The sequence below is a fragment of the Culex quinquefasciatus genome, chromosome 3, assembly GCF_015732765.1.
Source record: "Culex quinquefasciatus strain JHB chromosome 3, VPISU_Cqui_1.0_pri_paternal, whole genome shotgun sequence".
NCBI lineage: Eukaryota > Metazoa > Arthropoda > Insecta > Diptera > Culicidae > Culex > Culex quinquefasciatus.
Window position 1 is genome coordinate 155,031,039 of NC_051863.1, and position 27,707 is coordinate 155,058,745.

Below are 27,707 nucleotides of genomic sequence, written 5' to 3' on the forward strand. Positions count from 1 at the left end.
GACCTTTAGGTCTGGAACCCTATCTCGACGTACAAAAATTACCATGTACGAAACGCTGATAATACCGGGCGTTCTCTACGGGCACGAGACGTGGACGATGCTCGAGGAGGATCTGCAAGCGCTTGAAGTTTTCGACGATTAGAACAATGTATGCAAAATAAGGATGAACCACAAGCTAGCGCAACTCTACGGCAAGCCAAGTATTGTGAAGGCAGACAAAAATCAAAATACGAGCCGAACCTGTCTAAGCCTGTTGCGCCACAGGCTGATGTACACGCTTACGACAAACCACTCAATTTTTGTACGGTGCAACAGATTTTTTTCGCGCAACAGAAGAGATGCGCACTTCGGTTTGGTGTTGCGCAGATAATATTCGGAAGGTCGCCAAGACTGGCCGAATTCGGTGGGCCGGACACGTCGCAAGAATGCTGCATGCGCGCCGACTGAACCAGACAATCAATCCGGTGAAGTTGGTGTTTAGTTCAGAGCCGGTTGGAACGCGGCGGAAAGGGTCGCAACGTGTGAGGTGGTTGAACCAAGTGTAGCAAGATCTGGATAGTGTGGGGGTTCCGTGTAATTGGATTCGTGTAATATGTTATTTGCCAGTGACAGGAGAATCAACATTTTCAACGTCGACTTTGACAGAGTTGTGCGAAGAGCGCGTATCGCCACGAGTGGCACGATTTGCAACAAGTCGGTTCAACTACTTACTTATGCCGACAACATTGACATAATTGCGAGAGACCTAGAGACGGTAGAATGTCTTTACACCGACTTGAAGACGCAAGCTAGACAATCGAGGTGGAGAAGCTTGAACCAAGAAATCAACAAGAAGTTAAACCAAGTAAGTAAGATTCTTTCCACAAACACAGACAAAACCCCCATTGAGCTCTGGTTTCGCTTACGAGTCATCTTTATTTGATTAAGTAACTTACAAGTACACAGTGTAAACTAGTATTCTTTTTTTTCCTCAAAGTATCTACTTCTTGTCCAACCCAAGCAAAAACAAAAACTCACTTTTCACACAACACTGTAACGAGTTTAAAAACTACACGACGATGATGACGATCAAATCGATCCTGCGCGTTATGTGCGCAGATTGTAGTGGTGGTGGCGGCGGCCGCTTTGGCGGAAACAACCCTACAAATGTCGTTCCGCACGGTAGAGGAGAAGTGGGGATTACTTGCTGGGGAAAAGGGGGATTTTAACGAAGTTGGGACAACACTTTTAACTGCATTTCAGCTGTTTGTGCAACACAAATCGACGAGATAAAGCTTTCGGTGATTTTAAACGATTTTTATTTATTGTTTTCGTGAAACTTTAACTTGTTCTTTTTTTAAACAAAGATGAATAATGACATAAAATTAAAGATGGCGGTCAACGTCACACATTGGTTTCTTGTTAAATTAAGTTCTCTTTGTAAAATATCTAACCTTTTTTAATGCTTGATTTTAAGTTTAATTTCGATGGCTACAACTCAACAAGAAGACGATGTCTCTTTTATTTTCAACCTTTGTTCACTTTATTTAATTAGCTTATTTACATTGTTGTCTCATATAGTTAAAAAATAAAAACTTAAAACAAAAATAACGAAAAAAAAATTAAACTAAAAAGGTAACAAAAAACAGACAAGGATAAACCTAAGCCTTTCGCGCTCTGCGTATCTTTCCTATTTTGCGTATAACAGACAAGATGTGTTGTGTATTCGAAACTTAAACGTAATAAATGAGAGAAAAAAATGTCTTCAATTGTTCATTTTCACTAGAGAAAAGAAAAATAGAGTCGTTTGCCTGAAAGATAAACGTTTCATTCTACCCCAAAACCGAAATTGACTTCTACTGCTGCTTTTGTTATGGTTTGTTTTTTTTCGCTACAACGGGTTCAAATTCAAAACAGTACTTTTAAGGTCAGAAAACTTTGGCAAAACTTTTGGTATTTTTGGTTGGTTTTTGATTTTGGAACACGCTCACTAGATTGAAATTTGTATATATTTTAAGATTTCTTTACTTTCCACTACTTTCCGAATTTGTCCAAGTGTAAAACGAGAAAAGGAAATAGAAAAAAACTTGTCATTTTAGAGACAGTGTTGTCGGCAAAAACACGATGTTTGTTATTGTTGTTTTTTGTTGTTTACTTTGGTTTAATACTTCCTTCCCGGGAAGAAGCCGGCTGTCGTTGCCTCTTCCCGGTTGCATTTCATAGATGGGTTGTGTGTGTGTATTTTGGTGTTTCAATAAATAACGATATATTTTTTTTAGGTTTTTATTTTTCCTTTTTGTGCTTTATTGCTTCGCTTTTTGGTTTTGTTTGTTTTCTTCTTTTGTTTTTCTTGATTGCTTACGTTGCGTTTGCGTTGCGCTCACGCTCTCCGATGATGTGCTGGAGAGCGCGAGCGGGCAGCTTCGTGTAGGATTTGGGCAAACTGCTTATTCCCACTTCTTGATAACTTCGTTGGCTGCTCGGCGGCGGTCGGAAGGAGGAGAAGAAAAGAGAGAAAATTTCGATAAAATTGTGACGCTTGCGGTCGCAGGTTTTGGTGCATGTGTGGATGTAATTTTTTTTGTTGTTTTCGTTTGTTGACAAGCGACTTAACCTTACAAAAATAGACAGAACAAAATTTAACAAAAAGAAAACGGGTACGGAAATCACGGATAAAGTTTGGGTAGGGTTTTCAGATAGTTTTGACGAAAGCTTTGTTTGGGGAAAATTTTGGGTTTTGAAGCGTTTTGAGGGGGTTGCCCTACTGTGTTTGCGTAGGGTTGTTTTGATAGAAGGTGATGAAGACGTCACAGAAGCGTTTGTGGAACTTAAAATGGAGGGTTTTGGAAACAACAAAATGGCGGTCGCTTTCAAAAAGGGGGATGTTTTTTTGTGTTTTTCTTTTGTTTGCACTAACTAGTTGACTAATTAAGTTAGAAAATAAGTTACTTTACTTGATCGCGTAGATTTGCGTTTGCGTTTTGCGCGCTCTCGACTGCTTAGAATTATATTAACACTTATTTGTAGAGATTCAATCTTTCTAATATAATTCTAGAAAGGGTGTTGAAGGTTGTTGCCGTTGTTGTTGTTGTGGAAAAGAGGGTTTTGTAAACAAGAAGCAGGGATTGGTGATGGTGATGGTCAGGCTGACGTCACAGCCGGGTTTCCGGACAGTTGAGGTTTTCTTATAGGGGTGATGGCGTGGTACACGATGGGAAGCGGGTTTGGTTTTGAGGGTGGTCCGGGAAGGGAAGTCAGAGTCCATCGATCTATTTCCGGTTGCGCTCGGTTCGGTTGTCTCTCTCTTTCACGGGATGGAAATAAACAGGATCTGGCCGGTTTTGCTAGCTGTTATGTTCCACGGAGTTGAAATCCCCTTCGGATTTGGTCTCGCGCGATTCCACCATGTTTGTTTTGGGTTGTTTTCCCTCCCAGGGATTGAAGAAGCATTCAGGTGGAAAAGGTGGTGATGATTTTGGCTGGATTTTTGTTTTTGTTTACTTTTAAGGATTGGCGGTTGGTTTCAACAGTACTTGTTGGTTTGGTGAAGCAATAGGAAGGCTTTTTGTTGGATGATGGTGCTTAATGGAAATCGGGGTTGACTGTCGTTGAGAGGAAAGAGAAAGAGATTAAAGGACATTAACATTGGATTGCTCCATACGGGAATAACTACAATCCATCTATTGTTTTAAGTTGTTTGAAAATGGTACCAACCACAAAGTGAATTGTTTCTGCTACCATTTTCAAAAAAGGTAAATTTAGAAAACTTGTGCTAATCTAACTAATTTTACATCACAGTGATTTCTTCAAAATGTTACAATACTTTTTTTGTGGAATTATCAAACTCGGTTTTTGTTTAGTAATCTACCAACTACCACGACAGCGACTGTTCACTTTGGATGGAAAAACTTACATCGATTCGGTGTAATGATGAAATTTATGGTACTTACGTGAAACGACATGATTTTTTCAAAGGTGATGAAGGAGGAGGTTTGATTTTCAGAAGTAAAGAGCGTGTAGCAAGAGATTTTGGTGGTTTGTTTTGGACAAAAAGGGGTGTGATTGTTTTGGTTTGCATCTCGGGGCATGCACAATAGATAGTAGAGGTAGAGAGCAGAAAAAACAGCAGGCGTTTTTAATGTCACTCGAAATCACTTGCAAACACTCTTGCGGCATGAGCTTCCAACTCGCAGCAGGCTGGTGTGTGTACTCCTGAGGTGACGTCACCGGTTCGCGCAGCGCTTTTTCGCGGTGACAGTTGGGAGGAGTGCGTGTGTGTGTGAAAGGTGAGGCGACTGAAGGAGGTATTAGACTATGACAAACTCGCACTTTTTCGTGTTAAACAGTTTGCCAAACTCGCAAATTTGTTACGGCGAACAAAGCAATATGTATGTTTGTCATAGTCTAAGACCTCCTTAAGCGAGTGGCGAACATTTTCTGTCCGAAACTCGCGCAGTCGTGGTTTGGGTGTAGGTTTGTAGCACGCTGGGACTTTCTCCAGGTTTTTGTTTTGGGTTCCACCGATTGTGTTTGGTGTGCTGTTTTGGGTGGAAAAGCTTGTTAAAAGAGAAGGGGGTTAGTAAAATAAACACACTCGCCTAACGGTCATGGTTTTTTGTTAATATTTTAAATATATTTAAAATGCATTTTTTATATTTTTTTTGCTTGTTTTCAGTTTTTCTTCTCGACTTTTTTTTTCTCTGTATCGAATTTTATTACTTTCTTCAGACTCGCTCTCAGTTTTTATTTTTTTTGAGGAAGTCCATTCATTTCTTCGCTATAATAATGATAATCATACTCGCGCAGGCTTTCTTTTTTGCATGTTTCTGCTCGTTCATTGCGTGTTAAATAGTTGGAGTAAAAAACTATTGTTGACCAAACCTCACACACAGTCTCTGTTTTAGGTTTTTTTGTTTGTTTGTTGTTGTTGCAAAGGGTCAGAGAACTATTGATAACAATTACTTGCTCCAGGTTTGAATTGTCTACACACTGATTTTATCCCACACTTTTGCTTGTTTTATTTCAACTTTCATTTAATGTCTCGAATGTTGTATTAGGTTGTGTGTGTGTGAATGGGTTGTCGTGTACTGATTTGTTTTTTCACTTACTTCGGAATAACCTATTACTTTAACCTTTATTTGTCCTACTTAAGTTTCATCGAATCGCGAAAGAAATGAAATTATGTCAAATAATTCCACATCCCCAGATTGAAAGGTGTATGTGTGTATATAACTTTATTATCTAGTCTACGCGCTAACTTTATTTTCTTGCGTCAATCGGTAGCTACCGCAACCATTTTGTTTGTTTTTTTTGTTTGTTGTTTAAATTTAGTGTATCAACTAGTAACAGACATTTTAGTTGTTGAATAGTAGAGAACAATGCTTATTTGATTTTTGCAATCGGCTTGCTAGACATTTAGAGGCAAAAAGTATAATCGAGCAAAATGACACACGCAACATTTGACAAAGAAATAAATAAATTGAAAAAAAATCTTTCAACAAGTAACACGTGTGAGCAAAATGAGCCCAACTTTAACCGTTTTTAAATTTGAAAATAAAAAAAAAGTTTCTCTAGCGACGTTTAGGCGGCTAAAATTTACAACAACAAACACACCGTGGTTTGGACGTTTCGCACTGTCAAAATATTTGCTTTGTTTTGATTGGTTTGGTGCAGGCATGGTTCCGCCTAGCGCAACCGAAAAAAGTTAACAACAAAGCGCAAAGTCTTGCTCTATTTAGGCACACAAATATGGTTTTTTGCTTTTCAGTTCAGTTTGGTAAACAATTTTGACAAGCGCTCTAAGGTTGGGAGGCCAAATAAGGGCTCAAGCAAATTTAAACGGAAAGAAACCGCAAAAAGTTTTCTAATTTCAACAACTTGTGTTTTTTTGTTCGTTCAAACATGTAAGATTACACGAAAAGTAACATGTTTTTACATGCTTTCATCTCGATTGCTGTTTTGGTTAAAGTTACGATAGAAAAGATTTGAGGAAACAGTTGTGTGTGGTAGTGTTGGTGTAAACATTTTAAACGTCAATACTCGTTTGTGTGCGGTGTGTTATTTCCGATAGATGTATTTGTATAAAGTTTTTTATTCTACATACCGATAGAGGGGGCAGGGTAGTATAGTTCAAGTCTTGGAAAACTGTACAACATTTAATGTACCTTTTTCTTAATTTAGAAGGTGTTTGAATTAGAATGTTTTCAAAACAAATCAAACAAAATTTAAACAAAAATGAGTTCAAATAGGAACGACCTGGTTGCCTGGTAATACTTTCAGTGTTTTCCCTGTTTCTGTTTAAATTTCAACATTGACAAATAATGTGTTTAGATTTGCTAAAATCAACTAAAAAAAATGTTGATTTCAACTCATCGGGAAGTTAGGATTTTCTTTTGTTGGTTTGATTGCGCGATTTCCGCAAATGTCAAAACAAGCTGTCATCAGCGATTTCCGGGGAAAAACAATTTGCTCGGTTGGGCTAGCAAAAGTTTCTTGGAAGTTTTTATTTGGGGGCGCGAATCTTTGCTAACCCAACCCAATTTCCGCAAAGCAAAACTGTCTAACTCAACTCGAATTATTAAGCTCAAACTCAAACACAGCAAGAAAATAAAGGTTAGTGGGTTGTTTATCTCTCTCTCGCTCGCACACACGTTTTCTCTCTCGTTTTCTGGATTCTTTTTTTTTTCGTTTAATGGTTTTATTTAAATAAGTTACTGCAACTCAACTCAAGTGGGGGAAGGAAATAATTAGATTTAAAGTTAAAAGTAAACTCATCACTCTCGCAGCAAACACTCGCAAACAATTGCTGTTCCTGTTTGTTTTGTTTGTTTTTTTTTCTCATTCGGCCGTTGCTAGTGGCTAAGGGTTAGTTCAACTCAGCTTTGTTTACTTGCATGACAGATTGCGTGTGTGTTTTTTTTTTTGGGTGAAGAGAAATGTAAGATTTGTGTGAATTTTACTGTGTGTGTTTGTATAATATATTAACAGCAATAGGGTTTTTCATTACAATTTACAGGTTTGTTTGTTGGTGTGTGTTTCTTTTTTTCATTTGCTTTTCAGTGTGTGTGTTTTGCAGATGAAATGTATATAAATATATACGATTGTTTGTTGGTTTCATAGCAACGCTGAATAATGATTTGCGGTTAACATGCTGTTGGTTTCTTCAAATCGTATAGAAATAGAGGTTAATCGTAAAATGATGCTTTTGGTTGGTTTTTAGAGAAAAGAAAAAAAAAGAGTAACGCTTCGCTGTATGGGGTCCATTTGGCTTGAGATTATGCTTCTTTTTTTTCTAGGAACACACAAAAATGATAAACTGAGCTAAAATTTACCGATTTTTTTTTCGTTCAACAAAATGGAAAGTAATAAAAAAAACATTCAACAAACAGGTTCAATCACGTTCACTTAAGAATAGTATCATCAGCTTCTAAGGTTTTGCTAATAAAAAAGGGGGCGTTTCATCACTCTTGTAACTCAATCACGCGCGCGCGAACTCATACGACGACGTATCGGTAAGATAGATTTTTCGCAGGCTTCCGGGATCTCGCATTCACACACTCGAGAGTGGATTGGCACAATCCACCCTAGAGAGAGAAGATTGGGCGCCGACCGTCCGGAACCTGTCCCGGGTGGAGCAAGGGATCGCGAATTTTTCCTAGTATTTTTTTTAGTGTCTAGTTGTTTACGTTTAAGATTTGCTTTTGCTTTTTCTCTACAGGTAGCCGTTTAAATTGGACCCCATATGATGTAAGCAAAGAACACGGCCCACGCTAACACTAGCCAGTGCATGGTTGTAATAATGCTCTCACCGTCGGAGATCCTTCTGGCGACCAGCTTCAGGATTTCGTCGAGCAGCACGACTGGCAGCGAGAACTTCATCACGGTGATCCATTCCTCGGCGTTCAGCGGGGTGACCTGGAACACGGACTGTGGAACGGAAGCGGAAAAACGACGTAAGGTTTTTGTGTACATTTTTTTGGGGTTTGACGTTTGCTGAGCTGAGGGTGCCGAAAAGTTTGGTTATGTTGATTCCTTCGTTGCTCGTGAATAACTGTAGTCCCGGAAACGTGTACTTACCGACAGAACATCGACGTACAGGATGACAAAGTGCAGGGCGAACGACAGGCACATGGAGCCCACCAACCACAAGTTGGACCATGGCGGCATGGTGACCAGCGACTGGTTCTCAGACAAGCTGTGTGAAAACGCAAAACAAATGATCAGTCTCTGGAAACCACCTTCGATTCGCAAAAATCCTACCTGTTCATGGCGTTCAACATCTCGATGGTGACCAGCACGGACAGGGCCATGGTCATCGGGTGGGGGTCGGTGAAGATCTTGCAGTCGACGCCCTTGAACTCGTCACCGCCGGCGATGCAGGACAGATGGTGGGTCAGCTGCCAGTAGGTCAGCTGGGGTCCCTGGTCGTGGTACATGAACCACCAGGCAGCGCCTCCGACGGTGGCGGCACCGACGTATCCACCGATGGCCATGTAACTGCGAAGGTAGACAAAAGAATTCAGAGTTACTCGACGGTTAAGGGTCGGTTGAGTCGAGGCAAGCCTTACCGGAAGAACAGCCAGCCAGAGATCAGACCCTCATCAGCGCGACGGGGTGGCTTGTCCATGATGTCAAGATCCGGTGGGTTGAAGCCGAGGGCGGTAGCTGGCAGACCATCAGTAACCTAGAGGGTAGAGTAGAGGGAGCGTGCCATTAGTCTAAGACCTTAAGGAAGATTGAGAGTGAAAAACTCACCAAGTTGACCCACAGCAGCTGGACGGGGATCAGAGCCTCGGGCAGACCCAGGGCGGCGGTCAAGAAGATGGACACGACCTCACCAATGTTGGACGAAATCAGGTAGCGGATGAACTGCTTCATGTTGTTGTAGATGGCGCGACCTTCCTCAACGGCGGCAACGATGGAGGAGAAGTTGTCATCGGCCAACACCATCTCGGAGGCGGACTTGGCGACGGCGGTACCGGAACCCATGGCAATACCAATTTCGGCCTTCTTCAGGGCAGGGGCGTCGTTGACACCATCACCAGTCATAGCGGAGATCTCGTTCATGCTCTGCAGGTACTCAACAATCTTGGACTTGTGGGCGGGCTCCACGCGGGAGAACAGACGTGCACGGGAAACAGCTTCGCGCTGCTCGCTGACGGGCAGATCGTCGAATTCACGGCCGGAGTAGGACTTGCCAGTGGTATCCTCTTCCTCAGTAAAGACACCGATGCGACGGCAGATGGCCTCGGCGGTAGCCTTGTTGTCACCAGTGATGACAATGACACGGATACCGGCGTGACGGCAACGGGCAATGGCGTCCAGGACTTCCTTACGTGGGGGATCAAGCATACCAACAACACCGACGAAGGTTAGGTTGACTTCATAAGTGTAGAACTTGTTGGAATCGTTCAGGTCCATGTCTTCGGGCTTCATCGGGTTATCAGCGGTGGCCAGGGCCAGACAACGGAGGGTATCGCGTCCGGTACCGTACTGGGCGGTCAGCTCCAGGATGCGCTTCTTCAGGGTAGCGGTCAGAGGGACCTTGCTGGTTCCGACACGGGCGTGCGTGCAACGATCCAGGACACCTTCTGGGGCACCCTTGCAGAACAGTTTCGGGCCGTTTCCGAGGCGGGAGGCCTTCAGCGGGACGCAGTAGCTGGACATGGACTTACGATCGCGAGAGAACTCCAGGGTGAACTCCTTCTTCCACTTGGTTTCAATCTCCTGACGGACGCAGATGGCCGACGAACGGCGATCCAGACCCTGCTTCGACACGTTGAAGGGGTTCATCTTCTCACCCAGGACGATCAGAGCGGTCTCGGTGGCCTCACCGACCTTCTCAAAGACCTTCTTGACTTCGTTGAAATCAATGGCAGAGTCGTTACACATGATACAGATGGTTCCCAGCTCATGCAGAGCTTCGTAATCGGCGGCCTTGACGCGCTGGCCGTTCAGGGTAACCTCACCAATTGGCTCGTAGGTGGATCCGGAGATCTCGAACTCGGAGAAAGAGCTGCTGTCGCCATCGACCTTGTCGAAGATGAACATACGCGAGACGGACATCTGGTTGGTGGTCAGCGTACCGGTCTTATCAGAGCAGATGACGGAGGTGCAACCCAGGGTTTCGACGGACGGCAGGGAGCGGACAATGGCGTTCTTCTTGGCCATACGGCGGGTACCCAGAGCCAGACAGGTGGTGATGACAGCGGGCAGACCCTCAGGGATGGCAGCGACGGCCAGGGCGACGGCGATCTTGAAGTAGTAGACGGCACCCTTGATCCAGGAACCTCCGTGGGCGGGATCGTTAAAGTGACCAATGTTGATGGCCCAGACGGCAATACAGATCAGAGTGATGACCTTGGACAGCTGCTCACCGAACTCGTCCAGCTTCTGCTGCAGCGGGGTCTTGATTTCCTCAGTCTCGGACATCTCGGTACGGATCTTACCGATGGCGGTGGACAGACCGGTGCCGATGACGACACCACGGGCCTTACCGGCGGCGACGTTGGTTCCGGAGAACAGGATGTTCTTCTTGTCCTGGTTGACGGCACGTGGATCCGGGACGGCATCGGTGTGCTTGATCACGGACACGGACTCACCAGTCAGGATGGACTGATCAATACGGATGGTGGTGGAGTAGATCTTGGTCAGACGGATATCGGCGGGGATCTTGTCACCGACCGACACCTCAACGATGTCACCGGGGACAATCTCCTTGGCGCGCACCTTCTGCACACCGGACTTGTCACCGCGGACAACCTTGCCCATCTCAGGCTCGTACTCCTTCAGGGCTTCAATGGCGGACTCGGCATTACGTTCCTGTGGGGGAAATCCAGGTTAGTTACACTCTTCCGCGATTTGACGCCTTCAGAGAGTTTGATTTGCATCCTCTGATACGAGTTTCGACTTGTAGATGATTATTAAGAATCATCTCTGCGTTTATCTTAACGCAGTGGGCCTGGCCCAAGATGTTTTAATTATATTAAAAGGTTTAAGCAGTCAAATAGTGGTGAAGCATGGATTTAGGTTAGGTGCATTTGATTTTATCAAAATATTTAGTCTGGGCCGAATGGTTTTTATCCAAAGTTTTATGGAGATTAGTGCTGTTCACTTCTCCCACATATTTCATGCAATTTTTTGTATGCAACAGCGACGAACCGCCCTTTCTTTAAACAAATTTTGAAAAACATTTTTGTTTAAAAAAAAAATTAAAATTGCACGTGTTTCTGGGGACCTCAAACTTCATGCTTCCCCTCAGGCAGTCATTTTTGTAAATTTTTGTTGGTCAGTGTTATATTAAGTGAGGCAGGTTTTTAGCTGTCAAAAATAGTTCGCACGAAAAGCAGATTTTATATGGAGATTTTCAGAATTGAAAATTTTAAAAACACACTTGTAAAAAAATAATAAAGTAACTAAAATCGTTTTTCTATCTAGTTAGGGAAAAATCTCCATACATAACCCGCATTTTTAGCTAACTTTTTTGGACAGTTGGAAAACCCGCCTTACCTTATCTTTTCTAAACGTCTTGGGCCTACGCTTTGCAAACCTGGAGCTACTTTTGAAAAGGACGCATAAGCATTTTGACAGCTGGAACTATTTTGAAAATTCCGAGACTACAGATAACTATTTAACAAAACCTGGAGTGTCAAAAGGTAGCTGGGAAGGCCAGCTATTGAAAAATAGTTCCAGCTGTCAAAATGCTTGTTCGCCCTTTTCTCGTTTTGCTCTAGAAACATGCTTTGAAGTTAGGCTCTAAAACTGTTAGCCTTGATTTTTAGATTTTTTTAACATCAATGCAAACAATGCTAAAGGTAAGGTTATTTTCAAACCATCTGTCAAACGCGTCAAATCGAACCAATCGCTCGATGACGTCAATCAAACTTTTCTCTAAAGTGCGTAAATAATCTCAATTTGCACAGTTATTCGGGATAGTTACCTGCCACACACCGACGCAAGCGTTGGCGATCAGGATAAGCAGGATGACGAGCGGCTCCACGAAGGCTTCAACACCTTCATGTTCTTCAAACAGGGCGAGGACCTGGAGGAAAGTGGGAGAATAAGAAGATTTCGTTAGTAAATGCACTGAAACAAGTTGTCACACTAATTTTAAGCAGTTTGTCTTTCGTCACAGTCGTCTCTGTCAAAAGCGGCGATGTTTTCCAGGTGTTTTTCTCCAGCGGTTTTTTTTTTAATTCTGTGAAAAGCTGCGACGCAGCGAAAATAAATCCACCCCCGCATTTTTCAGTTTTCAAAGAAGTCGACCAAGAATAGAAATGTTGTAATACCGCGTCGTTTTCGTCGTCGGACGACGACGGAGGTGGCGTGACAACCGGACGCAATGTGACTTTCGTCACACGACGAAATTTTCGCAGTCAAAACACGCACAAATGGCTTCGGGGGTGGAAGATTAGAAGAAAAGAGAAAAAGTCGAAAAGAAAAATCTGACATCTTCTTTTTAAAACGCCTGTCAAGGAAGGTCTGACCAGGTGGCGCGACTTGAAAGAGAGGGTGGTCGTAAATTATGTTGCTTATCGAGTCCGCATCGGTTGAAGCTCGGGAAAACGGACGATTTTAAGGTTACTTTTTGTGTGGTTAGGAAGAGTGGGCGAAATGTTACTTTTGTGGTTTTGAGTGGTCAGCCTCTTCTGAGGAAATCGAAAATAGCGTCGGTTTAAGGATTAGTGTTGCTCTCTGCGTGGGATGCGATCTTGAGTTTAAAGATTGAATAATTTAAAAAATAATAGAATTGGCATTTAATTCCCTTTAATCAATTTGCAACCCGCTAACATGACGAAGATCACCATCTGCAATGCGAATAATTTTGAAAAAAAAAAACGAGAATATAAAAGTCTATTATTATTTAGTAGTTTGGTCAACAAAGCACTAACTAAAAATTAGAAAAAATTTATAGAACGAAAGCCAATGAATCAAAGTAAACAAATAAAATGAATTATTATGTCTTAACTGAAAGTTTAAAAAATGCCAAAGTCGGCACAGGTGTCAAACCAAAACGGCCAAACTTTACGACCTTTTTCGAGGCTTAGCAGAGCTGAGAAAAGATACGACTTGAAGCTTGGTGTCGAAAACCGGTAAATCACGACGCGGAAAATTGTGCAAAATGAAAGCAAATTTTTTTTTTTTGATTTGCTCTTATGCAGCAACAGCAAAAAGAGTTATAAGCCGATAACTGACTTCATAACTTGTGAGACACTTTGTGGCGTCGCTGTTGCTATCGTAAAAAAAAGTTGAAAGAGAGGTGTAACAACAGTCAATAAATGTGTTACGTTTGCTACCTTTGATTGCTGGCAGCTTCTGTTCTTCTTCTTCCGTTATGCTGTCAGTCAGTGATTTCGGTTTGTCTTTGGTCCAAATAAACTATACCGACGATAAATTATACTTACAAAGGAGATAATAGCAGCCAACAGCAGAATCTTAACCAGCAGATCATCAAACTGTTCCAGGACTAATTGCCAGATGGTCTTTCCTGTTGGTTGGTAATGAAAAGTAGAAAAAAAAAACAATTATTAGTACAAACACATATCAATCGAACATCACGAAGCAAAAGTTTTTATCGAAAGTAGCTTCTCCACATCATCAAAGGCCCCTCTCACCGACGTGGGACCTGGTTTATTATTGGCATCATCATCATCAACAGTCGTCAAAGTCGATAGTAAATAGAACTGGAAATAGAAAACGCAACTAATGGAGGACGGCAAAACCGTGCCATCGCGGAAGCTTACAAGTTGGAACCGATTTCCCGGGAGAGGTTCTTTCTGCTCTAAGTAATCATATTGGAGTTTTAACAAACAATTGCTGAGAGAAAAAATCGAAAGAGATCAAGTCTCTCTTCTCTCTTGCGCGAGATATCAGTGAAATGAGAGCTCAGTGATAGAAATTCAAGAAGATCTCAAATGAGTCAGAAATTCAGTCATATCATTCGAATATAGCTATCAGATTTGCTATCTCTTTCTAGCAAAAGTTTTTGTCATGCGTTCTAGCTGTTTTTGACTGAACGATATGTCGTATTTCTGCATCGAGCTCGATCATTGTTTGCATCAGGACACTGTGACGGGGTGTTCGTTATTTTTGGGTTAAATTATATTTTTTTCACTGGGTCTAGAAAGCCTTATATGCTGTCACTTTTAATATACTAGATCTCTTTGAAAGCAATTAAAAATCAATCGAGTTTTGAGATTTTATCATCATTTGATTGTGAAAAGTCGAGTTCTGAGTTCAATTCTCACCCAAGTCTGACAGATAGTACCAAAATAAGAAACATGTCAAATCTGTGCCCACATCACAGTTGGTCGTAATTAGCACATCAACTTGCCCTCGAAACTCGAAACAAAGGAAACCTTATATTTGAAGAGCTAAGAAGGTGACGACGACCGAGCCGGGAAACAATCATTATCATCGACAACAACAAAACAAACTACGACGACGACAACCTGTGCAAACTGCACCAGGTCGCGTCTCTTCCAGCGAGTCTACGACGTCATCAAAACTGGCTTGTTCGAGTCTCGTAACCGGCGAAGGGAAGGTCGGCTAAATTGCTACAGTAGAGCTTCGATGGAGGCGACTTTTGTTCTTTGAAAAGGCTCAGTTTGTAGCCCTTTTTCGACTGATAAATAGTTCAGCCGATAGTGGGTAAGCAAGTTTCCATCAATAGTTTTGCATAAAAAGTTGTTTAAATAATGAAAATCGAAGAATTTGGTGAAATTTGGATCAAATCCTCAACCTGCCAATTTTATGTGCTTTTTCTCTGGAAGCGTTCTACCAATGACGGATGACTCATTTATATTTAAAAAAAATCTTCACTGAGCTCTATTGACAGCTCTGCAAAACAAAATTTACTTCAATTTATGTAATTTATTTAATAAACGAGCAATACAATCATGTAAAATTTCTTATGGGGATTTGGCATCCCGCATGGAAGAATGTCGGGCACTCTATATAAATACTGACAGCATTTTCGTTTTGAAGCGTTTTTTTCTTCTTTTCACTATCTCACACTTTCACAAAAAATCGAAGCCTTTCAATTTTAAGCTAGCTTTCGGAAATTCAAAGTCGATTTGAAAAATGCTGTCAGTTTTGTCGATCTTTTTTGGATTCGACCTGCAGAGCTTAAGGCCAAAAAGGCTTTCAAAAAGTATTTATCGGGATCGGACTACTAGATCTATAGCGAAAATCGCCAAATTGGAAGGAAAATATGATCTTTTGAGAGTTTGGGAAAGAAGAAAATTTCGCTGGTGAAGAATAAAATGTTAAGACAATTTCATCAATTATTTCTAGTCACCGGAGTTTTACTCTATGTATAATCGTTGCAACTTTTTGTTGATGTTGATGGCGGCGGCGGCGGCTGTAAAAAGTCTCTGCTAAGGAGCGCGAAATAGCCGCAAACGATTGCACTTTTTTTGTGCCTCTTCCTACAGTGTAAACAAGAAGGTGCAACCAAAGCCGTAGAAAAGAGCAGTACGGATGACATTGTGGTTCCGCTTTTGTGCCCTCTAAATTGTCACCCAGTTTGACAGTGAAAGCTTGGCAGTAGGACACTTTTCAGCAATGTGACAAACTGTCAGTTTTGACATTACTTCTAGCATAACTTTATAAAAATGAAAAGTTTGTGTGAGAGTGCTGTCAAACTACCGAGGCTTCACTGTTCAAGTCTGAAGCATATAACTCGCCAAGGGAAAAGTGTTGCTGCACCTAATAACGATAGCTTTTGTTTGTTGGCTGTGCCCAACTGTTGCTCTAATTTAGAACAGGGCGCACCACAAGCTGAGGTTTGGAGCAGGTGACCTGCTTTCAACAATGTCGCCACGTCGCCCCTGGTCACGTGGTTCGAAGTGCATGCCGGAATGTCCCCAAAATAGTGTCAATCGAATGTTCGATTCGAAAATTCTTAAAAACTTTCATTATTTTTTTTTAAATGTTTATATTAATTTTGAAATTGATTGATTTTTTTATGTATTTGATGACGTTTGTGGAGAAGCTACCTTCTCTTTCCCGGTGAAATCCCAATCTGGACGTCCTCGGCGGTCACCACAACAGTACTTACCCTCTTCGGCTGGGAGCTCTGTAAGTAGATAAAAAGCAAGAAGAAAATCGAATCAGTCACTGTGGCAGGGAAAATTCGTTATCTGACATCCACCAAATAGAAACGCGCCACGTGGATGCTGTGAGTAGGGTGGTGGGGGGGTTGCATGTTTCACAACCATTCAACTCATATCAGTGCTGCGCTGCCGCTGCTGACCTAGATTTTCTCAAGTGTGGGTACTTATTTGGCTGCGGCTGGATTTGGGAGGAGAGAATCTGAGCGTTGTCGGGTGATCTAACATTTTTGCATTTCACATTCAGAATTAAAAATATATTTTAATTTAACCCGCAAAATTAAAATTTCAAGATTATGGAGATTCAATCGATATTCAATCGCCCCAGTTTCAAAACTTAAAATCCCTTCATCAATCACAAAACTGAAGCACCCGCGGCCCACATTGAGATAAGAACGTCGAGAATCTATTGGCAATTTCTTCGAAAATCACAGACGCAGCGCAGCACTTGACGTACTGACGTGCGTGCGTTCTCTGACGTCAAAGCAGTGTGGGCAGCACGTGTGTGTGTCTGTGTTTTGTTTCTGTTCTTCCCCCTCCTGCCAAACAGTTAAGCTTTCTTTACACCCTCCGAAAAATACAAATCGGTAGTAACATTTCACGGGGGCTCAAAAGCTCCAATCTCGCGACGCGCGTGTTTGGCAGTGCTGCCAGCGTGATGACTAATTGCGGTGATTATGGAAATTGAACATACTTTTGCGTACCCCCCACCCTTCGCGCACGTGTGCCAATCACGGTTAATTCACTGGCCGAATACGCTCTAAAAATAGTGAACCCGCACAGGAATCAGAAGAAGCAGACGCGTTGGCACTGGTTGGCAGCAAAACCAGACACGCAGTGCTGCCAGGGCCGCGCGGGCAATTGTTGCACCGATCCTACTCGGAAATGAGTAATTTGGAATATGTCAGATTTTGAGTAAAATTTACCCAAATTTGGCACTTTACCTTAAATTTTGACAGCATTGCCCAACAATTTGACAACTACCCTATTACTAGCGAAGAAATTGGCTTTTCTGCACCAAGAAGGAAGCGACGAGGTGAATAATCTTCTTTCCAGCGAGAAAAACTCACTCGCGAAGTAAGTTCTCGGCGGCACATGTGTTTATAAATAAACATATTAGGGTACAATATTTGGCGATGGAAAGATGATATCAAATTATGGTGCTGTTTTTATGATCCCACGACAGCAGGTTCAAGTGCATGCGGTCCAGAAAATGGACGACTTTAACGGGGAAGCGCAGCGCACAGCCGCAATAAAGTTTTGGTATCGGGGATTTAATTGCCACCGGTTCACTGGTTCAAACCGGACTAGAAGAAGCAGTACATTTCAGGGTTGAGAACTTTTGCGGAATCGAGAATTCGAGCTCGCTGAAGCGCAGACACGCGAACGCGGTGGATTTTCTTTGGTGGGAGGGCAAAATGATTAATTTGGTCGATTTCAGGAGTAATAAAAGCGGAAAATGTGAAGCGAAAGGCTTCAATTTGCGATTATTTTAATTGGAATTTAAATCAGTTTTTCTCTTTCTCGGATTATTTGAAGTAAACTGGCAACACTGGCAACGAATTACATCAATTTTGACACCACTGCTAAATAAAATTAACTACAATGTAAAAGGATTTCATTTCTTACAGGGATTTTGGATGTGGAGCAGTTTGCATGGACCCACATTGAAAAGTGTCGAGCTCTAAAATCAAAACTGACTGCATTTTGTTTTCCATCTTCTTACTCATTCAAAATATCAAAGCATTCTAATATTCAGCTAGCTTTTGAAAATTTATACTCGATTTGAAAAATGATGTCAGTTACGTCGACTTAGCTTGCTCGGAAAATGCTTTACTTCAGGGATTCGATTTGAAAAGCTCGAAATCTCAAATCAAGCTGTCAATAATTTACTTTTGAACAGCCGACTGGAGAAATGCTGTCAGTTTCGTAGACTTCTGGTTGCCACTGGGCGTCCTATTTCTGGTGCGAACTAAAGATTTTCACGAATGATTTTGTTGAAGACCCAGACTAAACAGCTGACAAGCTCCGTTCGAATTAATTAAAATTTCCTAATCCCCTTTTCGACCAACAATGGCTCGACTAATGAACTTGAGGCTAGCCACCCCAAACTGGAATCCATTAATCTCATTCTCACTACCAACCACCCGTCCAGAACGTCTAGGAAGCATCCACTGTTCTCTTAGTACACGAGCTTCGCATAACTAGCTAGACATCCGTCACGCTTGGCAGCGAGAGCAAAAAAAAATGCCCAACGATGCGCGGTGAATGACGTCAAATGTGCAACCATCAGCTGTCGTCGCCGCTGAGGTTGTTGCAATTGTCAATGCACTGCAAGTGCGTGACCAGCTTAGCCGGTGACGAGTCGTCCTCCTCCTGCTCGTCTACTCTCTGGTTCAAAAGGTTGACGACGACGACGGCCGTGTTGTGTGAATTTATAATTTTATTTATAAACGCATCATTGGACCCGGGTCTAGCCGCGCTTGGCTGCACAGAACGGTGCCAATGTCGCCCAACTTGGTCCGGTCGTCGGATAATAGTCCGGTCCCCACCGCGTCTGAGCGGCTTAACGATTGCAATTAAAATTTTCTTAACGGCGCAATTTTCATAAGCCAAGTGCGCACCTCCGCGAACGTGAGGTGCCAGCACATTATCGATTATGTGCTGCGTTTATATTAATAAAAGTAGGGTTGTTGGAGCTACTGTCGGAGTCGAGTTGGTCGAGCAGTCGACCTATTGAGATTTTTTGTCGACTTAGCGGCGACGGCCCTAGCCCGACATTGGCACCGCTGACGGTAGCGGACACGACGCGATCAAAGGCCATGACACTGACAGTTGCAGCTCGCGAAGGTGACAGCTCAGAACTGGTTCCGCGTGGCGCTTGATCGCAAATGTCATCTTCACTTGTGCAGTGGCGATTCTGGGTCTGGGATAAACTCATCGATCGTCTGCGATCGATGTCGGCGCAAAAATTTCCATACGACCGTGTAGGTGGCGTGTGCGCACGAGGTGGGAAATGATTAATTATGGCCCCTAGAGCCATTCGGAAATTGATCGCACGTTCTGGGAAAATTGCGACTGTTGTAAATTTATGACTGTCGTTTTTTGTGTTCAACACTGTCTTACTTTGAGCCAAAAAGTGTAAATCAATCCAAGAAAAACTAGTAAATTTGAAATGACAGCATTATCGATTTGTAAACAATCTCCGCAGTCTAAAGGTCTGGCAGAAGTCGTTTAGATACTGACAGCATTGTATAATATTATCGATTCTACAACAAAATTTTACAATATTCAGCTTCATAAGCAAAATTCACAGCACACCTATTTCCCAGCAAGTTAGCTTTCCTACTTCTCTAAAAGGAAAAACTTGTTATAACAGACGTGTGGCGTTCACCTAAACGGCCCGCGAGCACTCAACCGACCCGCGCAGCTCGTCGATGACGTTAATCCAGTTTTCCTTTGTTCCCGGCTGGGTAGATTTGTGCAGTAAACATCTACACCACGATCTACACCTCAGCAGGGAACAGCCGCTCTCCTCTCATCACGCTGCCATCCCAGAGGTGAACGCTGGATAACCAAACAAAACCAGCAGTGTTGCCAGCACCTTGGCCTTCGACCGTACGATTTGTCCAACCGATTAGCACCAACCCCCCCGCAGAAATAGATCTTCGAGAGGCCTTGAAGATCATCGCCGTCGACTTGATACGATCCACCTGTTGTGGCCTAGATCGGTCCCCAACCGGCTGACGGCCGTAAATTTCGCCGAGTTTCGCACCGCGGGAAACTGCGGAGGCGTCCGCGATCGATGAAAAAGGGCTGCTGGCGGCGTAGTTGTTGAGCCGCAAGGGTGTTTTGTTTACATTTTTCGGGGCCAAATTTTGGCAACCTGCCCGCGGTGTCGAGTGCCGAAAATAGCCCGGAGGTGCTCAAGTCGTCGTCCCCGGGCAGAAAACCCCTTTGAACCGTCGTCGTCACCAGGACGCGACGAGGACGCGCACAAACAAGGTTGCACCAGAGTGCAGGAGGACACATACTCGAAAAGTAAACATTTATTTTCGACACGGCGCGGTTAGAGGACGAGTCGTCGGGGAAAAGTTGCTGTTAGGTTTGCCACTTTTCAAAGTGGGATTTCGAACTGGGTTGACGGGTCAATTGACTGTCACGGCTGGAACGGTCCCGCGGTCACGGTATGTGGTTTGGGATTATTTGTGGTATTTAGGAGATGCTGTCATCTTTCTTACCCAACAGTGACAAGAAACAAGACCAGACTGCGTGATTAGGTTGAAAGAATTTCTTATGGGGTGTTAACTATGACAGATTCGTTTTGATCCCAGATAGAAAAATATCTAGCAGAATAAAACTGACAGCATTCACATTGTTATCTAGTTCTATCATATTTTGAACAACAGAGCAACAAAATAATCATTTCCACAATATTTACGTTGCAGAAAACTGACAGCATTCGGTAATCGAATCGGCTTCCATTTGAACGGAACGTGTTCTATTAATCGAACTTTCAATCGAGAGGCGACAATTCAATTATTGGTTCTTCCATCCTATGCGTTAACACTTTGCCCTGCCAGGACGTCGAAGCAAACGGAAGAAAGATGTTCATTCATCCACAAGTCCTTAATTGGGGTGGTGCCTGTCAGTCGCTCCAATAAAAAGGGTTTCCCGCGCCGATCAGGCTGGTTCCGACCAGCAATACGACAGAAACATGCTGGAATGTGATTTGAAACAATGTCTTCTTCCACAAGGATTGTTACAACAACAAAAAATCAAACCCAAGTCACTGTCGGTGCAGAGTGGCCGGAGAATAGCGTGCAACCTTTTGAATGCTCCACTTGACATTGTGTCCTCCGGGCCGGTATCCTCGGTCTCGGGCTTTGAAAGCATTCCCACTTTGGCATGCCACCACAACAACGTCAGAAGGGTCGTTCACATGTGTGACACCTTCTCCAGTTATTCATAGCCTCAAGGATGCCACCCCCATATTAGCATCGTATCCTTTTACTGTCAGATGTGTGCCTTCGGACGATAAATTGCCGATGATGCGGCACGGCCGGTTCTGACCTGATCCGGATGCGGGGATCATAAAGTGTTGTGATTTATTTGACGCGGTTGTTTGAACTTCGTGCATCTTTGTTCCAGACAGTGACCCAAATTGGGGCTCCCGGGCTCAAGCAAACAACCCATGACTTTATCTAGCGTGTATCACTCATCAAACATCTGCCAGAGTCATCAACCAGTGCAAGGTTTAATGCAGAAGCACTGTGTGTGTTTCCAGAGCATCAGAACGCCAGACCAATACGTTATTTATTATTCTACTGGGGAAAATATTTTCCTGCGCCCACGAACTGCTTGAGCCGAGCCGCGGTCCTCACTGTGAAAAGGGGAAAATTCCCGGAAAATTGTAAAGCACACACTAAGTAATATTTCTCGCGGGCGGCCTTCAAATCGGAACCGGCCAAGTACATTAAAGAATTTTTATTGTGTTCCTAAAATAAATCGAAACGTAGGCGTTGCTGGCGACTCCAACTTGGTGTCTGTGTAACACTCACAAAGCATCATAAAGTTATTCCTCAGTAATGGACTAAATTAACCCGAGATATTTGCCTTCAAAAATCTTGAATCATCCCAGGGCTGCTCTTGAATCGCTTCCCGACGCCCTCAAACGCGAGGCCACGTGTACTTCCCATCCCTGGAAGGCGTGGGAGGCGGGAAAACACAATATTTACCTTGGCGCCGTAAGCTGACCGGCTGATGTAAATTGATTTGCAACGATTTGTAACGATACATTACGGGGTCACTCCCACTTCTTCCTCCGCTCGAAAATTTAAACTCTCGAGGGGTGAAACTATATTTTGGCCAGTTTTTTTTTCTCCCGTAGATCAATCATCCCACCGGTTCGGGACCAGATTCGGCGAGTTTTCCGACCCGGTCAAGATTAATTTGTAGTGCAACGTGTTTTATGTTAAAAAGTAAAAATAAAGCTGCTCGAAAGGTACCACCAACAGCACCTCCACGACCCTTTGATCTTTCTGACGAATCCTCGCCTCGCCCCGTCTGAAAGCCGGGGATGCTTTACAAGAGTCTGTGGGGATTCGTTTGATCTGGGAGATAGATAATTTTGCAACCCGGCCGTTTGAAGAAGGTGAAATATTAAGTGAATATGTTAGGCAAATGTTAGGCCAACCCTTTATTAGTTTGGTTTTAATGACCGCAGGGTAGATTTAGATTAAAAAATTGATCAAGGAACTCGGAAAAATACGTAACATAAGTTTTCAGAACCAAACATGACTCAATGTAGGCGTAAATTCAACTGACAGCATAAATAAACCACTTTAATTTTGAGTTCTGACATCTTGCTTCAACTGAAAACAGCTATCCTCAAATGAAAAACGCTCCGACGTCTGCCAGGCATGTCGATCTTAACTGACAGCATCAGATTTTTTGCTATCTGACAAGCCGAGCTGAACGAGCATAAAAATGTAAACAATGGAAAATGCTGTCAGTTTCACTTGCTAAATCGATACTTGCAAACAAAGCCACTTCACCAAATAAACACGTCGTAGTGTTGCCTAAATTAAGTTCTATTTACACTGCCAGAAACCTAATTGTAGCACCATGTCCGTAAACAACACAACCCTTTCGAGAGCGATCCCAACATCCCCAAACAGAACCTAATTAACGGTGTTCACCGGCGCTTTTTCCGTCCATCGCGACCGCGTCTGATGCGGTTTACAAAGCCGAAGGAGGGAGCGGGGGTACCTAAACAGAACAAAGAGCTCGTTTACCGAGCTGTTGGCGGAGTGGAGGAGGATGTTTGCCGGCGGATTAATCTCGGCTCTGTTGTTGTTTGACGAGACGCCATCTAGCAAGGGGTGGCGCGCAGGAGTCATGCTCTAATCAGCTGTTCCGCAGCTTGCCACAACAATATTACAGCGAGTGCGATGCGAGGGCGAGCACGTGCGCGGGTATGCTGTCAGTGCAAGTACGTGGACATGTTGTCGATAGCAACACACGCTAATTGGGCTAATTGACGAATCATTTTAGTGTAGGACACGAGATAAATTGCTGATCCCGTAACGGTAGGCATAGAGAAATGGTTACTATACACAGCACGCCACCCAATAGGTCTTATCAATTGAGTCAATACCGGGAGCTGATAAGGGCCCACAGAATTACTCTGTGCCAATAATGTGTGGCCCCAATCCAGAGCACAATTTATGTAAATAGTCCCCCTCGTTTCTGCCGTGGCACATGTGCCGAGACGTTCCGCGTGTTAACCACGTCTGCAGAAGTTCAGAGTTCCAGGTTGCGACGGAATTTTTGTTCGTTCTGGCCCCTCATTTCTCTTTCTCTGGAGGGAATGAATAATTATTTAGCCGAGATATTCCTCCAGGGAAATGTGTGCCAATGTCGAGAGGCGGCAGGGAAAAAAAATCCTACGCCGTTAAATCATTTTGAAGGCAATATTTACTTTTCGGGAGGGAGGCTGCCGGATTCGTCACACCCCCTCGCCGCTGAAGTCAGAGCCAAAGAAGACAAAAAACGGAAGGTGAGAATGTGGCAAGTGTACGCAAAAAATGGGCTGAAAAGTTGGGGTTCACGTGCTGACAGCCAATTTGGCTGAAAGGGGCTTTGGGCAGTCAGGGGTAGGAAGAAATCGTTTGGTGGAATATTTATTTCCAAGATTTGGGAGAGTCGGGTAGGTCAAAGTGGAAAAGTTTGTTGGATTAAGTGGATTGCAAAGTCCTGTCGTAGTTAATTAAGAATTGCTATTCTAAGAAAACTGACAGCATTGTTATTCCAAGTGGTTTCACCTCAATCAGCTTTCTTACTATCAGAGTATAAAAATTATCTGATCGATGTTTTAATAAACTGACAGCATTTAACAACCGATCGAAATGCCTTCCAGTCACAATAAAACTTAAAATTTTCAACGCCACGTAATAAACACGTTCCAGCGCCATTTCAAACCCTTAAACAGGCCAACAATCGATCACGAAAAGCTACTTTCCCGACTTGAATAAATCAAAATCAAGTGCAAAATGTACGTGACTTGTCGCAATCAGCGGATCCAGACCAGCCCGCTTCAAGGCCACTCCGCGCAATAATTAAACACGGGACCTATTCCAGAAGTTGCGCTGGCCCGACACTCGTGCTGTCAGTGCGCAAGACGCGTCCGGCCGCGTTGACAGCTGCTGCCGCTTCTAAACAACCCACCGCGGTGTTGCGAAAAACAACAAACATCCGCGCAAATTCGTCGTGGGTAGTGGGTCTTTTGGGGAAATGTTTTACACACTAGTTTCGGCGGTTGGGAGTGCCTCGTAATAAATCTTCGCGATGGTGTTCCGAATTTCGTGAACGCTTGTTCACGATTTTAGGAACTGATTTTTCTCCGTGTGAAGATGTAAATTGGCAGATTTGGGTACGAAGGAGGTTGACCCGGAGAATGACTTGCCTGGGAGCCGCAAAGACGAAATTTGGCCCATTTACTCTTTCATTTTACACGAGATAGAGTGCAGTCTCTTGTAGTGCTCCCGACTCCCGAGGCTCGGGTAAGTCTGGAGAAAGTTTTTAATTGAGTTAAGAACGAAAGTTTGGAGCTTGCTGTAAGGTACACTTTGCACCTTGAAGCTTCAACAGCATGAATATTGAGCGGTGAATTAAAGTTTCCTGACCGGGACCCTCCCAACTTGACGAACTTTATTTGTGCCCCATAACTTTGGGCAGATAACCAAATTTGTCTTTCTTACGAATGAAAGGTATTGATTTCTGTTAAAACTGACAGCATTTTTGGTGGGGAAACAGATTAAATCGGACTGATCAGAAAAAGAAAACTAACTGACAGCATTTTCAAACACGTCATTTTGTTTAAAATCATGAGTGTGGCTCATTACTAGCTGGATACAATCTAGATTTCACTTCTGTGACGTGGAGCCCACCCCACAATAAACAAATCCCCGACTGTAATTAGTTATTCTGCACGCTTGAACTAGAAAAAAAACTCATTTGTCGCGCACAGTTGTTTGTTTGTGCACTCCCCAAGTCGTCAGAACAATCTGACTTTGATCTTGTTTCGATAACAAAACGACCACGCGACCAGACCAGGTTCTTCACGTGTAGACCCCCTCCCCTTCATAAACACCGCGCTCGATCACGATCGCGAGCGACTGAGCACAGGTAACAACTAGACGAAGACTACAACAACAACCTTAGAAAGATGTTGCTCGGATACAAACACACAGCCATGGGGGTAACCTGAGCCGCTGCGATTACCAGCGAGCTGCTGCTGACGTAAATCGGCACTAGCTCAACGTGTCCGGATCTTTCTACGACCACGTCGACGGTTGTGGTGGTACGATTCCTGCTGTGAGTCACGCCGATCTTCGCGGCGCTGCGCACTGATATGAGCTGAATTTTCGCGTAATTTACGAGACAAAAGGAATTTGTCAGACTTACCGTTCGGGCCATATTTCTTCTGGTATTCCTTGACCTGATCAGGGGTGAGGCCCTTCTCAGAGTCGACTCGGAAAAATCCGACACACTCTTCGACGGTCTTGCTATGGCCGTCCTCCATGGTGAATTAGCTTGTAACCGGCAGTTCTGCAAAGTAAAACAATGAAGGAAAAATACCGATTAGAACCGATGATTTCGGGGCACTTTGACGTAGTTGGGGAGATTGGAGTTGGCTCTCTACACGTGGCCGGTAGAGAAATCTGTGATGCCGGATTGGACGGTCGGCGAATTTCGTAACACAAATATCACTTTGTTTCTTCGTTTTCTTAGTAGCACCTGGGACTGGCAGTTGTAGCAGTCACTCGAGAGTTGTTTGTTGAGTTCGGAGAGCGCCAGGTCGGCTGTTTGTTCAGTGTTTATTGAATGTTCACGTTTTTTTGTTTCGAGAAGTTTTTTTTTAGGGGATAATTAAAGCATTCAATTGGACTTTGCGCACAATAAACGAGTTGTAGTTAGAAAATTACTTTTAAACAATTGATTTAGATTTATCATTCTAATAGAATTCAGGGAAATAAATTTAAAAATATGCCTTGTTGACATCAGTTAAATTTTATTGAGAATTTAATTTTATTGATAACATAATGAGTAATTTAAAATCATCAAAACCAAAAGTTCACCAACCTTTGCTGACTCACGCTTACCGGCAAACTGCCGGTGCAAAAGTAAAGCAAAAAGAAACTGACAGCCTGTCAAAACGTGTCAGCCCGCCCGACATTCCAACAACTGGGACCCTCACAACCCGGTAGAAAACAATACCGGCTAGTGGGTCCCAAAAGCTAACGGTTTCGAAGCAAACGTCGTTGACACTTGCGAGTTGAGGTTATGCCAAGGTATTTCAACAATTTGGAAATTGTGGGAATGCTACTCCGGCGTTTCGCCGGAGGTTTTTCACCCGTACACTGCCACGAGCGTACCTGTGTGTTGGTGCAAGCTACACGCAGGCAGAGATGAAAGGGGAACCGTGTAGTCGTTACAAGACCACCTAACCTCAAAATGTAGCGAGTCGGCATACCTTGTGTGTGGAGGAGCTATTAGAAGTGCGATTTTGTTCTTGTCATACAGGATGGGAAGGGTTATTAACCGTAGCATGCCGCGAGGAATTGGGCAGCGAGTACTCGCTGGAAGAAGCAGTACACCCGACTACTACGACGACCCCGTTTCGCTTTGGCAGCGTAAACACTTACGTGGTGATTTGCTCAGGCGTTCAACGAAGGAAAGAGAAGAAGAGCGAACTGGTGGTGGTGCCGTCTCGCTCCGTCGGCCAGCGCACAGCGCTGCTTCCGTTCCTTACGGGGTACTCTGGTGGGGCTCACTTGGAAACCCGGAATTCACACGGAAATTGTTGTACTTTTACAGTTGAACTATATACTAGGGTAAAGGAACTAAACTTAGCGACTAGGTAGTAAAACAACACTGTCCCCACTGGCTTAAACTACGCCAATATCACAATATGTGTCGCGCATACACTCTTTCGCACAACGCACAGACTTCTCGGCTAATCCTTTGTATATTCTTCGCTGGCAGTGTACGACACTGCGAAAAAAGAACGGCAAATGTCGCGCTTGTAACAACACACTGTAAACAGAGACAGTGACAGCTTCGAAGTGTGTAATCCTTGGCAGCAGAACACGAAGCGCACGGCCAACTACTTTTCGCACACACACAGGCGCCTGCGACAAGTATTGTAATCCCAACACCGAAAAAAAAAAACCACGCGACACCCCGCGAACCACACACTCTGTCGGCGGAATTCCGTACTACCAAAACGTCATCGCGCTGCAACGTTCCGGCCCAAGCAAGTCCCTTCGAAAAAAATCGCAACCGAAACTAGCACACGGCCTGAGCAAAAGAAGTACGTCGAGGATTCGCGAATAAGTGTGTGTGTGTGTGTGTGTGCGTGCGTGTGCAATGATTACAATTTGAGGAAGAACAGCGAACGCGAACGAAGCGCACACCAGATCTGAAGCGAAACTGACAGTCGGTCGGCAAGAGCGCAGCACGGCCACCTAGATCCGAGAAAGACGTCGTCCAGCGGCAGCTGGAACTGGCACCAATACAGCCGCCGACAGTAGCCGGGTGTTGGACCAACAC

At 43.7% G+C, this 27,707-nt stretch overlaps 1 protein-coding gene across 6 annotated transcripts in view; it reads right to left on the bottom strand.

The window, feature by feature from the left end:
* Positions 1–1,496: 1,496 nt before the first annotated feature.
* Positions 1,497–27,707, bottom strand: part of LOC6051819 (calcium-transporting ATPase sarcoplasmic/endoplasmic reticulum type) — a 35,913-nt gene continuing 9,702 nt past the window's right edge. For 2 of the 6 annotated variants that reach the window (XM_038265161.1, XM_038265163.1), the window contains exons 2-10: positions 25,560–25,703; positions 16,040–16,057; positions 13,383–13,465; positions 11,918–12,019; positions 8,734–10,800; positions 8,547–8,662; positions 8,239–8,475; positions 8,056–8,173; positions 7,179–7,905 (exon numbers count right to left, since the gene is read on the bottom strand). In XM_038265161.1, coding sequence (XP_038121089.1) covers positions 7,705–7,905; positions 8,056–8,173; positions 8,239–8,475; positions 8,547–8,662; positions 8,734–10,800; positions 11,918–12,019; positions 13,383–13,465; positions 16,040–16,057; positions 25,560–25,677 — 3,060 coding nt within the window. In that variant the 5' untranslated portion in view covers positions 25,678–25,703 and the 3' untranslated portion in view covers positions 7,179–7,704. Of the gene's footprint in view, positions 2,456–2,907; positions 3,582–7,178; positions 7,906–8,055; positions 8,174–8,238; positions 8,476–8,546; positions 8,663–8,733; positions 10,801–11,917; positions 12,020–13,382; positions 13,466–16,039; positions 16,058–25,559; positions 25,704–26,800; positions 27,268–27,707 lie in introns of those variants that run through there. The other 4 variants (XR_005278800.1, XM_038265164.1, XM_038265165.1 and 1 more) reach the window with 4 other exon arrangements.